General features: G+C 41.8%; 1 protein-coding gene across 3 annotated transcripts in view; it reads left to right on the forward strand.

Annotated features, from left to right (window-relative positions):
* The window catches only part of LOC148010383 (uncharacterized), a 43,711-nt gene extending 35,394 nt beyond the window's left edge, over positions 1–8,317 (forward strand). For 2 of the 3 annotated variants that reach the window (XM_087672000.1, XM_087672001.1), the window contains exons 14-19: positions 5,807–5,905; positions 5,999–6,046; positions 6,127–6,411; positions 6,494–6,625; positions 6,996–7,064; positions 7,148–8,316. In XM_087672000.1, coding sequence (XP_087528126.1) covers positions 5,807–5,905; positions 5,999–6,046; positions 6,127–6,411; positions 6,494–6,625; positions 6,996–7,064; positions 7,148–7,537 — 1,023 coding nt within the window. In that variant the 3' untranslated portion in view covers positions 7,538–8,316. Of the gene's footprint in view, positions 1–5,806; positions 5,906–5,998; positions 6,047–6,126; positions 6,412–6,493; positions 6,626–6,995; positions 7,065–7,147 lie in introns of all 3 variants that reach the window. The other variant, XM_087672002.1, reaches the window with a different exon arrangement.
* The last annotated feature ends 6,731 nt before the right edge of the window (positions 8,318–15,048 follow it).

Raw genomic sequence — 15,048 nt, forward strand, 5'->3', positions numbered from 1 at the left:
CAAACACTGAGAGAGAAAAGAAACACAAAAGATGAATCATGCTGATGAAGTGAATTTGATACAAGGGTATCGTAGCACCAAGGAAGCCCTAGAGTGTAGGAAGACTGCTAAAGAAGCCTTTGAGTATGCAAACGCAAGATGAGGAGGTGACGCCTGGAGCAAGGAGACTGCCATCGAAGGGTGAGGAGCCTCTGAATCTGCAAACTCAGGGATGAAGAGTGGTACCTACGAGCAAGGAGACAACCGATGAAGCTTCCGTGTGCAAACGCAAGCTTGATGAGGTGATGCGAGTTGTCGGGAATGACACCAGGTGGTGAGGATGAGCCAGATGCTGAAAACGCAGATGAAGACAGCCTTTGGGAGTGAGACACCAGCTGTGGAGTGACGTCAGAAGGGTGGGAAGCTGCCAGGAACCAAAGGCGAGGTGCAATTGCCTCTAATGAAGGTGACGCCTGCTAGAGAGATACGCCAGATGGTGAGGAACCTCCTTGGCAACCAAACGCAAGAAGGTGGAGCTGCCAGAAGGGTGGAGGATGATGCCAGATAGGGTGGATGCTGATGCCGAGAGAGTGTAGACTCTAAACGCAAGGTGTAGGAGCATAGAAGATGCTGCCTCCAACAATGGAGGATGGACGCCAGCTGAAGAGGAGCACACTGCCACCATAAACACAGCTAATTGGAGATGAAGGTTGGCGCAAGCAACATGTAGAGATGGTGGTAGGAGAGGAGAGAGAGAGATGATGGAAGAGAGTGTCAGAAGATTGATGAAGAGAGAGTGGGAGTGACGGCCTGAAGGATCTGCCCTAAGGAATGAATGAGAGAATGGCCTATAAATAGGCAGTCAGTCTAGGGTGGGCCGTGGCGCCCCTTTTTGGGGCTGCAAACCCTAAACGCAAAATGCAGAAACGATAAAACGCAAACTGCGGGTGAAGGGTTTCTCAACAAGGGGCGCTACTATAAATAGCTAAAAGTGCAAGAAACTAGTCAATTGTTGCTTGGAGGAGTCATAAATGGTGGCTGATTGATCATCATGAATGAAGTAATCAAGAAAATGCTAATTGCCATCATAAATGTTGTTTGCCTCATCTTGGCCATTGTGAACAAAGTCTAGGCCCATTGAAAAAGAAATGCACCGAGCTTGAAAATAATCAGCTAGTTTGGACACTCCTATATTTGATTGAAAAAGAAATGCATGCTCTAGAAAGAGCTGCTTCCTTTGTCAAAACACGACATACTGAAAGTTAGAGTTTCTAATGTGCTCGTCCGACTTAGACTTAGATTCATAGGTAGGAGATGTATAAGATACACATGACTTGTAATAATCGAGTAGAGACATGTGCGAAAGGAGGCTTGTTTGCTGTTTTTTAATGTAGGAATAGATGACAATGTGAAGAAGGAGCCTTTTGGAGTAGACTTGGTTTTGTATTGCCTTCGGCTGTAAAGTTCTTTTGTGAACAGGTAAAGGAAGTCTCATTTTTAGAGCCAGTGGGAGTGTCTTGTACGTACGAAGTTATTCAAACATAAACTGGATGTCTTTCAAGGTTAACATAGAGTTCTAGGCCCTTACGGACCGCAAGGTCCTAGTTTTATCATCTCTTTCCTATGATCAGAAACTCAATGGAGAAAACTGCAAAAATTGGTGAGTGATAATGGAGGTTATCTTGGATTCCTATGATCTCGCAGAGATTGTGTCCGAAGCCATTGACCATCAAAGGTCCTAGGGACTTCAACCTTTTTCAAACTGAGAAATCGTAGGTGAAGAGAGTCCAAGCACGCTAGGACATGCTGAATGCTCACATTGGCTTGTTACTCTTGATCTCCATACACTTGCCCTCATTACTTACATCAAACATATGATCATTGTGAGATAGATATGATTGCTTCTTGATCAACTACATAATGAGATGAGGTCTATCAAGAGGGTCTCCTTGGAAGTGTAGATGTAGATCTTGGACTTGAACAAGTCCGTGCGTATATGGGATCACATCAATTGTAGATGGAGATTCTAAATGTTGGAAAGGTGAGCTCTTTTGAAGAAATGACACTGATCATTTTGTCATATTTGCCCTTTGGATATAGTAGTTTCTCAGCAGTGAATCTGTTGTAATTTCACTATCAAAGTACAAATTGACTCAAAATGCATCACGGATGTGAGAAGCCTCAAAATTCTTGCAATAGATTTTCCCCAAATGCATTAATTTATCATCTCGAGTATCAAATATTGGCAAATGTTGCAGAAATTTCACAAATTTTGCAAAACCCTCTAATTTCGAGGTCCAAATGTACACAAATCATAGTGAATTTGGCTCAGTTGAGCAAAATTTCACTTGTATAAGAAAAGCCCCGAATTTTTTGAAACAAATGCACACAATGTGTGCAATTTCTGGATCAGATATCACTATTTTGTATGATCAACATCAAATTTGGGTGCATGCATGCGTGAACCCCCGTTAATGAATAGGGGGCTTGCTTGCTGGAAGGAATTTAAAAAGATGTCAAAAAAGATTGAAAATATGTTGAGGAGCTAGGCCGTTGACTTGTGATGTGTCGCCTGCCGTCTGTCGCTTGTTGGGACTTTGCCGCAAGTCGCGTGTCTGCCTAACGTATGCAAGCTGCCCTCGATAGTTGTTGCTTGTAGAAAACACGAGCTGCAATGATTGCGCCTGGCTTGAAACGTTGTTGCTTGATTGGTCACGCCTGTTGTCGCCTCACTCTTGTTGGTCAAACTGACCATTGATTGTTCATGATTGCTTGTCACTATCCTTCGGAAATGCACACTCTCTTGCCAATGCTTCAACCATCACGAAGATAGAATCATACATTTTGGAAGAAGGTATGGTTGGGATAAAGTGTGCCATTTTGTGCATTGATGAAGCATCAGTAAGACAGAATCATACATTTTGGAAGAAGGTAGTTTAGCAATGAAGTCCATGAATAAAGACGATGACCGTGGCTTACTTGGAATAGGTAAGCATGAACTCAGGCAAGCACAAAATAATAAAAGGAAGAATTATCGACCAATATACATTAGGGCAAAGGTGTTCACGTGTCAAGCAAAGAAGAATCCTTCCTTTTTGATTTATGTACTTTCAATGGAGAAGCCAAAGGATGAAAGCTTGGACACACTCTCCAGTGATAGTCTTGGTTGTTGGGATAGAGTGTGCCATTTTGTGAATTGATCAAGAATCACTAAGATAGAGTCATACATTTTGGAAGAAGGTAGTTCAACAATGAAGTCTATGGATAAGGATGATGACCATGGCTTGCTTGGAATAGGTAAGGATTAATCTAGGCAGGCACAAAATAATAAAAGGAATAATTATTGACCAATGTACATTGGGGCAAAGGTGTTAATGTGCCAAGCAAAGAAGAATCCGTCCTTTCTGATTTATGTACTTCCAATGGAGAAGCCAAAGGATGAATGCTTGGACACACTCCCAGCTCAATAGGGATATGCTACTGGAACACCGACCTTATGATTGTGCAATAGATTTACAAGAAAGAGCTCAACTTCCTTTCGGCCCCATCTATAAGCTATGAAAAGATGAATTAGTAGAGCTTAAGGAATAGATTGATGAAAATCTTGCTAAGGGATTCACATGTTATTCAAAATCTCTAGCAAGTGCTCCAATTCTATTCATGAAGAAAAAAGGTGGATCCTTCAGGGTATGTGTGGACACCTACTTGAAGGCGCCCCTCTTAAAATCACTATCTATATGGATCATAAGAACATGGGATATTTTATGGCTTCCAGTGTCTTGAATTGTCGCCAATCAAGATGGAGTGGTTTCCTATCTAGATTTCATTTCGTCATTACCTGTTGGCTTGGCCCTTCAGTCTCGCCAACACTAGTTGTGAGGTTCGTGTGAGGCAAGTCCTCTTTTGGTTCTTGTCTTGTTCTAGTCTTTTCTTGTCTTGTAATCAAGCCATGCTCTTGTGAGCATTCTCTTGTAATCGAGTTCTCTTGTAATGGACTTATCTAGCAATCAAGTTCTAGTTCAATCTCTCTTTCAAGTTCTGCTCTTGTAAGTTGTGAGAGCAATGTCCTTGCTCTCGAAGAGTACTTGTGCCCATAATAGTTATGCAAGATTAGAGGGCTTGTAGCCCATGACCTGTATTTATGCTGTAGCCTAGGAAGGTTAAGGGAAACACGTCGCTACAAGAGGATGCTGCATGGCATGACATGCGCATCAAACACGTGTCATGACATGCATTGCTGACATTATTTATGACATATGCGATGATATAGACATCTTTTAGAATGTTCTAGGATCTAGAAACTTCATGGAACCAAGGCCGTCCCAGCTTGCATATGATCCAAGGGCTGTCCTTTCTTGAGTGTCTGTTACAGTGGCCTGGTGGTATGGGACACCACTCCTTGGGGTGTGGTTGTGACCTAAAGTGCTGCTACCTTTATGGCTGGGAGGTGATTTTGATTTGTTATCCCTTTATATTCATGGATATAGCTTGTATTGTGTCTCGTGAGCAGGTTGGATCGTAGGTGGGTGTTACAATGCTCGTTAAACAGAAACCCAAAGATCAAAGTAGCTAGCTCGGAGGCTCAAGGGTGAGAGCACGTTTGGCTATATGGCTGTGAGGTGAGTTTGATGTCCTATCCCTTTATATTCATGGATATAGCTTGTATCATGTCTCGTGAGTAGGTTGGTTCCTAGGTGGGGATTTTAGTGCCCATTAAACAGAAACCCAAAGATCAAAGCAGCTGCTAAAAATGAAGTATTTACAATAGACTTGGTGAAGACTGGACATCCACATTGAAGTTGAGCTGCATGCAAATATACTGGATTGAATTTGTGCCTAAATTATGTTAGAATCAAGGGGCAAATTGGATTTTGATGGAACTGGTCCTTGGTGAAAGCCAAATGTATTGGAATTTGCAGAGAGATTAGTCTGTATCTCAGTGCACTATGAATTCAAGCAATACAAGTTAAAGGAATACTGCAAGGGGGGGCGCCAGTTTTGGGGGGCCAATTGGTGTTGGTTATTCAAGATTCATGTGGTATGTATTCATTTCAGATCAGTGAATTTATTTGCTTGCTGTAGATAGTGTTGAATCAGATCATCTGTCACCTTATTCGGGAAGGAAGCCTGGGTTCATTGTCCTAGATGGCTATGATTGAGAAAGAATGTAGTTCAAATGCTTTCTCATGTGTATAATGTACAAATTTGCAATACACTGTGAGACTAGTAAATGATTTTTTGATTGAAGTATATGATCAATAAAGAATTTAGTGAAGGAAGTGGTCTACAAGTTTGTCCCGTCAATTCTGAATGTTCGCTCATATGATAGTAGGACTTGTGATTAACTAGCTGTGGCTCCATTCCAACCGCCATCAATTGACTGACACTTGGTGGGTTCAAAGCTGTATCCATGCAGTTGAGCTTCTGAAAGGGTTTCATGCATTCTAGGTGGGGTTTTATGCTGTGCCTTCTCTGACAGTGATATTGTAACTGTGCCCTGGACATTTTGTTCTGGGTAAGGTTATTTAGGGTATCTTTCTTCTTGCTGCACAAGTTATTACGTGCATGAATTTTTAAGGATCAGTTTGCTAGGGGCAAGGTTTCATTTTTTCAGTACAAAAGTTTGCAATGGTTGTGTGGCTTTCTGTGGTAGGTTAAACATTCGAGGATTCTAAAGCTATGTCTGTGTTAGATCTGATGGTAAATCCGAAAGCTAATGGTTGTTGAGATGGACATTAGGAATGCCTTCGTTATTTTTGGCTCATTGTTTGGATGAGGTGGTTCAGCTATATAACAAGGTTTGCTTTTCTCATGTTTGACTCTACAGCAGCCTCAGCAGTCTTATAGCACACAGTACTACTCACAACCAGCTCAGGGTTATTCTCAGCAACAGCCCCAGCAGCAGCAGCTTGAACATGGGACCCAGGTACTTGCTGACTAACAGTTTGGACTTTCTTGGTTTCAATTACTTGAGTATTTGAATATTTTTGTCTCACATTGCTCAAACCTGTTAAATCAGTACACTCAGCAAGAGAATTACTATCAGCAAGCTAGTCAAACACAACAGGTATTTTTGGGTTTTGCAAGTCACAGTCTATGTTTGGTTTCAACAACAAAATACATGTCATGGATGTTATGCTTGTGCAGTATGGATATTCAGCACAATATGGACATCATCAGGGTTTCCAGTATAACCAACAGTCAGCTCAGAACTATGGTCAAACAGGTCAAACAGCTGGTCAGCAGTACCAGCAACCAAGTCAGCAAGCATCAACACCTTACACCCAACAAAATTATAATGAGCAGTACGTCCAGCAGCAGCAAATGTTGCAGCAAAGCTATAGTGGAGCTAGTGTTGCAGCAACACCTTCAGGGGGATCTACCATTCAAGATACAGCTCAACAACAGGCCTATTCTTACTATCAGCAGCAAGTATATACCTCTTAATAAATTTCACAGAAGTGTCTTCGGAATATGGGCACTATTTATTGTGTTTCTGTTTGCTGTTGCTCAGGCACAAGTACAGGCAGGAGGAAGCACGCCGCAGACTATGTCTGCCACTACAGCTGGTGTAGCATCTGCAGCTCAGCAATCTTATGAGGCTCAATGGGCTGCCTACTATGCCAGTCAAGCTGCTTATCAACAGGTGAGTTATAAGTTCGGGGTGTGAATGATTTGAACAAGTTGACTTGTGATATTGGTTGACTGGAGGGCACCTTGGAAGTCTTCGAATCATTATTTCTTGTTACAGGAACCGCTCTTTAAGGTTATACAGCACTAGTTTCCTTTCCAAGCACAACTGTGCAAGCCTTTGAATCGTGATTTCTGGTTAGATAGAAAAACCTGCATGGGTCTCAGCTATAAAAGCATTATATTTTATGAATAACACACATGTATTGCACACATTCACAGGTTCCGTAGTGATTGAAGTTCTTAGAGTTGTATTGTTTCCTGTGCTTTCCCGTATTTAGGACTTGTATTGTTTCCTTTTCTTATGTGAGGTTTTGATGTTTCAGCAAACAGCTACAGCAGATGTTGGACAAAAGCGAACAGCAGATCAGATGGACTCATTGACCCAGAGTCAGGTGAATATGATCATCTGCTTAATAGTTTTGTTTAAAAGGAAGTATGTCCTCAATGGATTTCATTACTCGAATGTCAATCACAGGCATCATATAATTATTCACAAAGTGCTGCATACCAGCAGGCAGGAATGCCTGCTTACCAACAACAGCAGGTTTCTACCAATGTTGTGGCTGCTGCTTACCCACAACAGACTGTCAGCAGTACCACTGCTTATCAGCAGCAACCTTCGCTGACTGCTGCTGCTTATCAACAGCAAGTAAATGCTTCTGGTGGTTCTGGAGCTGTTGCCGTAGTGTCTGGTGCAGCCAGCACATACCTAGCTCCTGCAAGTGGGCAAACAGGTTATGATCAAACAGCTGTTGCAGATGGCTATCAACAGGCAGCAGCAGCTACACAGGGAGCATTTCCAGCTGGTACACCGGGTCAGCCTGGTGTTGCAGGTGCATATGACTACAAGAGAGCCAGATATTAATCTTAGAATACAGTCAAGGAACAGGCCATCTCTTATCTTTGGATGTATGTTTTGGAATTCTAATGAGCAAGGTTCCAGAACTTCTCCCGACACCTGAGAGTATGTTGCACATCCCTGGTGTGTACTGATCTAACATCCCAGGATTGGTGCAATTCATGTAAAGAAGTCTCCCAGGACCAGCATGCACTGCCATGCTACTTGTTGCCTCCATGCATTTGCAAGGTATGTTGTTACAGTACGTATTACTATGAAGAGGTTGCCTTCTTAGAGTTGGAAAAGCAGTTTGCAATGTTCACCTATTTGAGGTGAGTAAAAATGAGGCTTGGTTGTGGCTGTGAGTTATTGATGTCCTACATTCAGACTAAGTGGCTGCCAACCCATTTCTGTATATCATTGCGAACTCGTTCACAAGCAGAGCATTCAACATGATGATTCCTTGAAGTAATACTGTACTTCACTGGAATGTATTTTGCATCAGCTACGGAACATCTTTTCAGATTAATTTTAACAGTACCAAAATGCAGTGACAGATCAACATTGATGTCTCTCTCTCTCTCTCTCTCTGTGAGAGGGGGGATGGTTTGACTTTCGGAGAAAGCAGATGTTAGTATAAAGGATTAGGGTAGATTGAGAGGAGCCAGATTTTCCTGCTTTGCAGGATGATTCTGCTGTCATCTTTCACCATGTTAGAACTAAATTTGTCTTCTTAAAGACTAAAGATGAGGCATGAACGTGCTTGTATTGTTATTCCAGAGTATTCACTTGCATTTCACCAGTTGCATGCTTTCTTGTTGTGGTTTGGGTGCTTGCTAGGAATTACTAGTCTCATACGGATCAATCTTTTGAAAGTGATACTGGGAATTTGTGCTCTCTCTCTCTCTCTCTCTCTCTCTCTCTCTAAATGCGTATCAAGGTCCTTGGTCAATGCTTCTAGACATCATGTTTAAAAGCCCACTATAAAGACATAATAGCTTGGGTTTCCCGGAGATATCCGATTGGCACCTGGCCCTTAATAAATTGACATCGAAATCACTGACCAGCATTGCACCCATCGCTTTGTGTGACCAACAATCCATTACCACCCAACTATAACCAGGGGCGGGGTGTTAGGATCTCCAGCAGCCTTGATGCTATCAAATATATCCATGTGCAAAAAAGTGTGGAAGCAATTCAAGATGTGCCAAATCCAGGCTTTAACTTGGAAAATGTAAAGGAAGCTATGATAGTTATGTGTGATAGAGCAGTCTGGCAAATCAGGGAGGAAATGCTCCCAAAGATGTTAGAATGGAATAAACGATGAGATTGAAGTATGTTTGGCCTTGTTCATGGAGTGATGTCTTCAAGAGATGGATGGTGGTTGATGAGCTTACATATGAGGTAACCGCCTTCAAAATGTAGCTTGACCTCGTTTTAAAAAAAATGAAGGGAAGATGATTTAGAATATGCTCGAAAAGTTGCAAACTACATTCAAATTGATAAAAACACACATGGAGAAGAAATTGAACTTATGGATGACAATAGTATAGAAGGCTGAAGTCAAAGCAGTTGAAAATTTCAAATGGATTGATATTGTAAGGGACACACCAAACAAATAATAATAGAAGTGGAGGTAAATAATTAGAGTTTTGGATCTATACGTAGTGAAGTGGAAGAAATGAGATGGCGCATTACATGCCAAAGTGGGAAATCGATGAATCTTAACACCCATTACATGCCAAAGTGGGAAATCGAGTAAACTTAAGGGCCCTATTGTTTAAACTAATAATCCTCCAGTATACCCATTTACACAGATTCTTGAAAGAAAAGCATGAAAGATCTACCTTGAGGATGAATTACACTAGTACATGCAGAATTGGAATGCATACTATGGATAATGGAGGCTTGCATGGTGGGCAAATGGGCAATTTAGAAAGATGGTCATGATGAAGCTCGGCTATGAGACTTGAGATCCACAATGTGGATCTACAATGGAGTCGAGATGATTGATGTAGGATAATGTCAAGGGACCTCCACAAACAACGAAGTCATCTTATACACATTCATTAGTGTCCATGTTCTTACCTACTAGAGGTGACAAGTTATAATTTGGAGATGACTTGTTGTCCTTGGGAATAATCAAGAAGTGGGATCAAAGGGCTAGGAGTGGTAGTTTTATAGAGGGAGGAGCTACAACACATTGTGCAGGCCATACGGAGAGATTAAGAGGTACACTACATGTGGATCTAGATACGTGGATTGGTCATGCATGTTGGGGTAAAAGGCCCTTGGGCCTGCTCGTGTACAGTGATTGTCCATATTTTTTATTCATATATATATGAAAGTGCAATAAGGTTGTCATAACATTGTTGACAGCACTTACATTGTGTGCGCTTTTCTCTCCCGTTTCTCTTGTATCCCTTTCAACTGGTATCAGAGCAGGTCTTTAGCGAGTGCTTTCCGACATCTACATGAGGTATGAGAGCTTGCTTCTCACTTAGTTCTCAGCCATTCTTTGACATGAATAGCAGGGTTTCATGAAGAGGCAGACATGACTTCCATCATTGAAGCTTGTTCTCTTCACCTCTTGCTTGGACTTGTCCTAGGCTTGTGTAGGTCTATTATAGGCCTTCATTGGGCTCTTGCTTATCCCCTATCCACCTTGATTTGGCCCCTCAAGTACAACAGCATGCTTATATTTTATTTTCGCATGTTTGCAAAAATGGCTAAAAAATCACTCTTTTTGTCATATCTCGAGCATTCGGAATCCAATTCAGACAAGGTAAGAGTCTAAGTTGGGGATTTGGCACGTTCCAAACACGATGGTGATGTTGGATTTGCCAAATTCTAATAACAGATTTTAGGTCTGAGACAGCATGTATTTGTATGCCTATGGCTTATGAGATGCTTTTACTGATGTCTATTGATACCGGATCACTTGTGGATGTTATGCCTCTTATGTGAGACGCATTTGGAGCTAATTTAGCTTAGCCATTGACTATTTTGAACAGTCTCGGATCTGTCCAAAACAGGGCAACCACCTGTTACTTCAATTTTATGCTTACAGGTCTTGGCATTTGATGTTTGATTATGCTCGGTTGGTGCCTATACATATGGGAATGTATGCATATGGTTTGCCTATGGATTTGAGCTTGGATTGAGCATTAATTTGCTTAGTTTTGGATTGTTATTTGCTGCTAGAAACTTCAGGGTTGAAGCTATTTATGCTACAGTTGGGTTATGCCTATTGGTCATGGGGTGCTCCCGGCTACTCGGTATGATGTAATGATGTATTTGGACTATGCCACATGTCTTATTTATGCTTTGGAATGCTTGTGAGTTGAGATTAGAGCTTGATTTGGGTTTGACTATCACTTATTTGCAACTGGCATTTCATCTATGACATGGTTTATGCCTAGGCTACCCAGTACGGGTTATGATGTCTTGGTGAATGCTTTATGCTTTGGTTGTGGATGAGAGTTGTTTTAGCTCGTCTCGATATTCATTTGAGTATTTCCTTGAGCAGTTGGACATTGAGTTGGCTTTTTCCATTACGACTTGGCTTTTTCCGTTACGACTTGGCTTTTTCTGTTACGACCTTGGATGCTATATGGGATTTGATACTGATTATGGATCTTGGCTATTACTTGCATGTACTTACATGTATTGAGCAGTGAACTGCTCCCTTGTTTTGGTAGTTTCCTATTGAGCTGTGATTGCTCGTTTGCATTTGCTATGCGGGATACTTACTGATCAATGGACTTGGATAGTGCTTGGGATTCACAGTTATGGTCGTCCTACTTCTTTGTTGTATGGCATCTATTTTTCACCTGTCGTTCTTGGCTGGACATGTATGTCAGTACATGGTATGCGACACTTCAAAGTTATGTATACTCCTATGTTTTGGGGATGCTTATGCATGTATGGCTCCAAGGCATGCTTATGCTTTTATGGTTGCGAGCTACAATGGTTGGATATGTCATGCTTTTGTTTGTTAGGCTTGTCCGTGTGGGAGCTTTTGCATCCGTGGTTGATGCCTTTGTGTTCTCCCCTTCTGGTTTGGATGAGTCCCCTTTGTAGTATGCTATGACGGCTTCCAACTCTTCTAGTCATGCAGATAGTCCTCTTGATGAGCCTGTTCTCTTTGATGGGAGTTTCTTTAATTCTTTGAGCTCCTTGGATGTATTGGACAACCCTACTCATGCTATTACAGAGCAGTTGTCCTCTTCTATAGGTTTTACAGGTTCTATTTGCTTTCATTGTGGAAAGACAGGGCATGTGAAGCGTAAATGCTTCAAGTGGATTAAAGAGTAGAAGATTGTGCCGCACTAGACATGAGAGCAGAGTTAGTGATACAGTAGGTGAGACCACTGTTGATAGTGGTATGGTACATGTAGTTACCCGTGATGATGCAACTGAGCCTAGACTCCTAGCATTGTGTTACCCTGCAGATTACTTGCTCAGTGATACGACCTATACCTTTGATTGGCTTTTAGATAGTATGGCATCTTGTCATGTTACTCCTCATAGAGCTTGGTTCTCTTCTTACAGGGAGGTTGACGGATGTATTTCTTTGGGCCTTGAGCAAGATTGTCATGTTATTGGTACAGGGGATATATACTTGGCTTTCCCGAATGGGTCTTCTCTTATGCTCCATGATGTCTTGCATATACCTACGCTCAGTAAGAGCATGATCTCTGTTAGTCAGTTGCATGGTGCAAGATATTATGTCTCTCTTGGGGATACTTCATGGAAAATCCATCGTGGTTGCTTGGTATTGGCCAGAGATGCTAGATATGGTAGTGATTATGCAGTGCATGTCTCTCATGTGGGAGATTCTATGGTTGCAGTTATGCAGATACCACATGCATTGTTATGGCATTGTCACTTAGGCCATGTACGACACACTGAGATGGATGCTTTATGTGATATGGGCTTATTGCCTACTCTTCCCCATGCTACTTGCCCTCATTGTACTCATGGTCCGTGCAGAGCCTCTTTGGCTTATGGCGATTGTGTGAGGCATGCTCCTCTAGATCTAGTCCATGTTACAGTATATGGACCTATGCCTTCTCAATCATTTGGTGGAGCGTCATATTTTGTGACCTTCATGGATCATGCTACCCACTGTGTTTGAGCTTACCCTTTGGTACGGATTGAGGATGCTGTTACTATGCTTGACAGGTTTATGGATTCTGCTGGTAGCAAGCCTAAATGCTTGCAGATGGATTATGAGAGTCATGCTATCTCTCCCAGCTTAGGGATCTCTTGTCAGCAATATGACATTGATTTCTTATGCCCACAATATATGGGATTGCTCATGGCATGTGCTTGACTTTATAGGCAAAGGTTGCTTCTATGCTTACCACATCTAGGTTGTCTTATGGCTTTTGGACTGAGGCCCTTATGATGGAAGTCTACTTGATTAATCAGACGTCATGTTTCTCTTTGGATGTTATTACTCCGCATGAGGCATGGAGTGGCATGAGACCCTCTTATGATCACTTGAGGATGTTTGGCTTCCAGGCATATGTCAGTATGCCACATGAGCCTATGTCACGCAGATGCATACTCCTTGGTTAAGGAAATGGCGACTTTACGGCTTATAAGTTTTGGGATTTGGATGCCCAACAGGTTCTATGCAGCCGTCATGCTGTCTTTTATGAGATGTAGACACCTCTTAGGCCTCTTGATGCACGTTCAATGCGCTTTATGGTTGATTCTACAGCCGTATGTCAGTCTCTCACTTTGATGAGGCCGCATACTGTCTTGAGACATCGTTTGACTTGTGTTCGGGATGCTGGCCCTCTTTCAGTGATTGACTCTGGAGAGTTTGAATGCTCTCCGCTGTTTTGTATGGGCCACGCTGATGCTATGCGCTACTCTGATGATGATGATGTACATCCTTGCACTCATGAGTTGTGTTGGATTGCTCCATTGTATGGAGCTGTGGGATTACTTGCCTCTTGGATGTCTTGGACTCGGAGATTCCTGACACTTATTGCACAGCTCGCTTTCCGATTGGGTGTTGGGTGAGATGTCATGATTCCTCACCCTGTCTCTTTTCTTTTGTTTTGTTTTTTCACTCCCTTGCCCATTGGCCTTTTAGTGGGAGGTTGTTGGGGTAAAAGGCCCTTGGGCATGCCCGTATATAGTGACCGCATATATTCTTTATTCGTATATATATATAAAGTACAATAAGGATGTCATAACATTGTTGACATCACCTACATTGTGTATGCTCTTCTCTCCCGTGTTTCCTGCATCCCTTTCAATGTAACATATATTACAATATGTTACTTTGCTCCCACAAGCTTTGCATATGCTGCTTGAGGGTACTTACCCTAACTATCACTATATAAGGACATTATGCATTGCTCTAATATAGGGGACCTTCTATTAATCGGGGATTTGAATGCATGCACGTCATAGAGAGGTAGTATTCTTTGAGAGAGGATTCTATGCATAGAGAGCTAGTATTGGAGGAGAGGAGATTCAACGTGATACCATAGTGCACGGAGGATGTAGACCATCTCTTAGCTTTATGAGGTGTATTTGGAATATCCATTCTTAATGGCATTGATAGATGGCCATGATTGGATGTTTTGACATGCTTTCTAATCTTTCCACACAACCATGCATCTAGACAACCAAGAGGAGACCCATTTATAAAAGCTACAGTAGGGCTTCAAGTGAGCACAATGTAAGATCCTTGCCTCCCATTTGAGATATCTAGTCTCTTACGATCTTTCCTTGTCCCATTACAAGAGTTTTAGATCATGCCTACTTCCATTTCAACATTAGATATCAATATGATTCAATTGTGCCATGAAGATGTGATACCCCAAATACAATTTTACTAGAAAAAGTGCTTACACCACACTTCTAGCTTTGGGCCTTGTAGGGTATGGATGCATGTCTACACTTGGAGTTCATGGCATGACAACTCACTTCCACACTCCATGCCTCGAGTTTCATTTGCACTTGCCCTCCACTCTCCAAGTAAGAATGTCCCACAAAATAGTTGCCATGATGAGAAATAGTGGAAAACTTGTGCTTGCCACCAATAGGGGGAAGCATGAGGGATGTGTACACATGGCTAAGCATGCTCAATCTTTCATTGCCTAGTGTAAAGGAAGAAGAGGGCATACTTGGCTATGTAAGAGCATAAGTTTAATAAGATATTCTTAGGGTAGGTTAGCAAAAGGTGGAATGGAAAGCATTTCAAGAGTTGAGAGTCCATACCCTCATTACCTCTCTAGAAACATGGTAGACATACAGTCCACTTTCTTGACCTTCTTTAGCATAATTACCATTCAGGACACCGTTCGATGGACTCTAGAATGGTCGAGCAGAATATGGACTGATAGCGAGTTAACTTTTATGCAATCATTTTGACCTCAATCTAATCACATATTCCAATGGTTACTTGTAAATGGGATTTAAAAATAGAATTGTTATTTTCTTTAAATACAATTTAGGAATCTCGACGATGAGCTATGGTAAGAAGGCTAGTTACAGGATGCTTAGGCAAC

This window comes from Lygodium microphyllum, chromosome 29 (genome assembly GCF_053477565.2).
Source record: "Lygodium microphyllum isolate KBCC chromosome 29, Lygodium_microphyllum_v1.1.10, whole genome shotgun sequence".
NCBI classification, from domain to species: domain Eukaryota; kingdom Viridiplantae; phylum Streptophyta; class Polypodiopsida; order Schizaeales; family Lygodiaceae; genus Lygodium; species Lygodium microphyllum.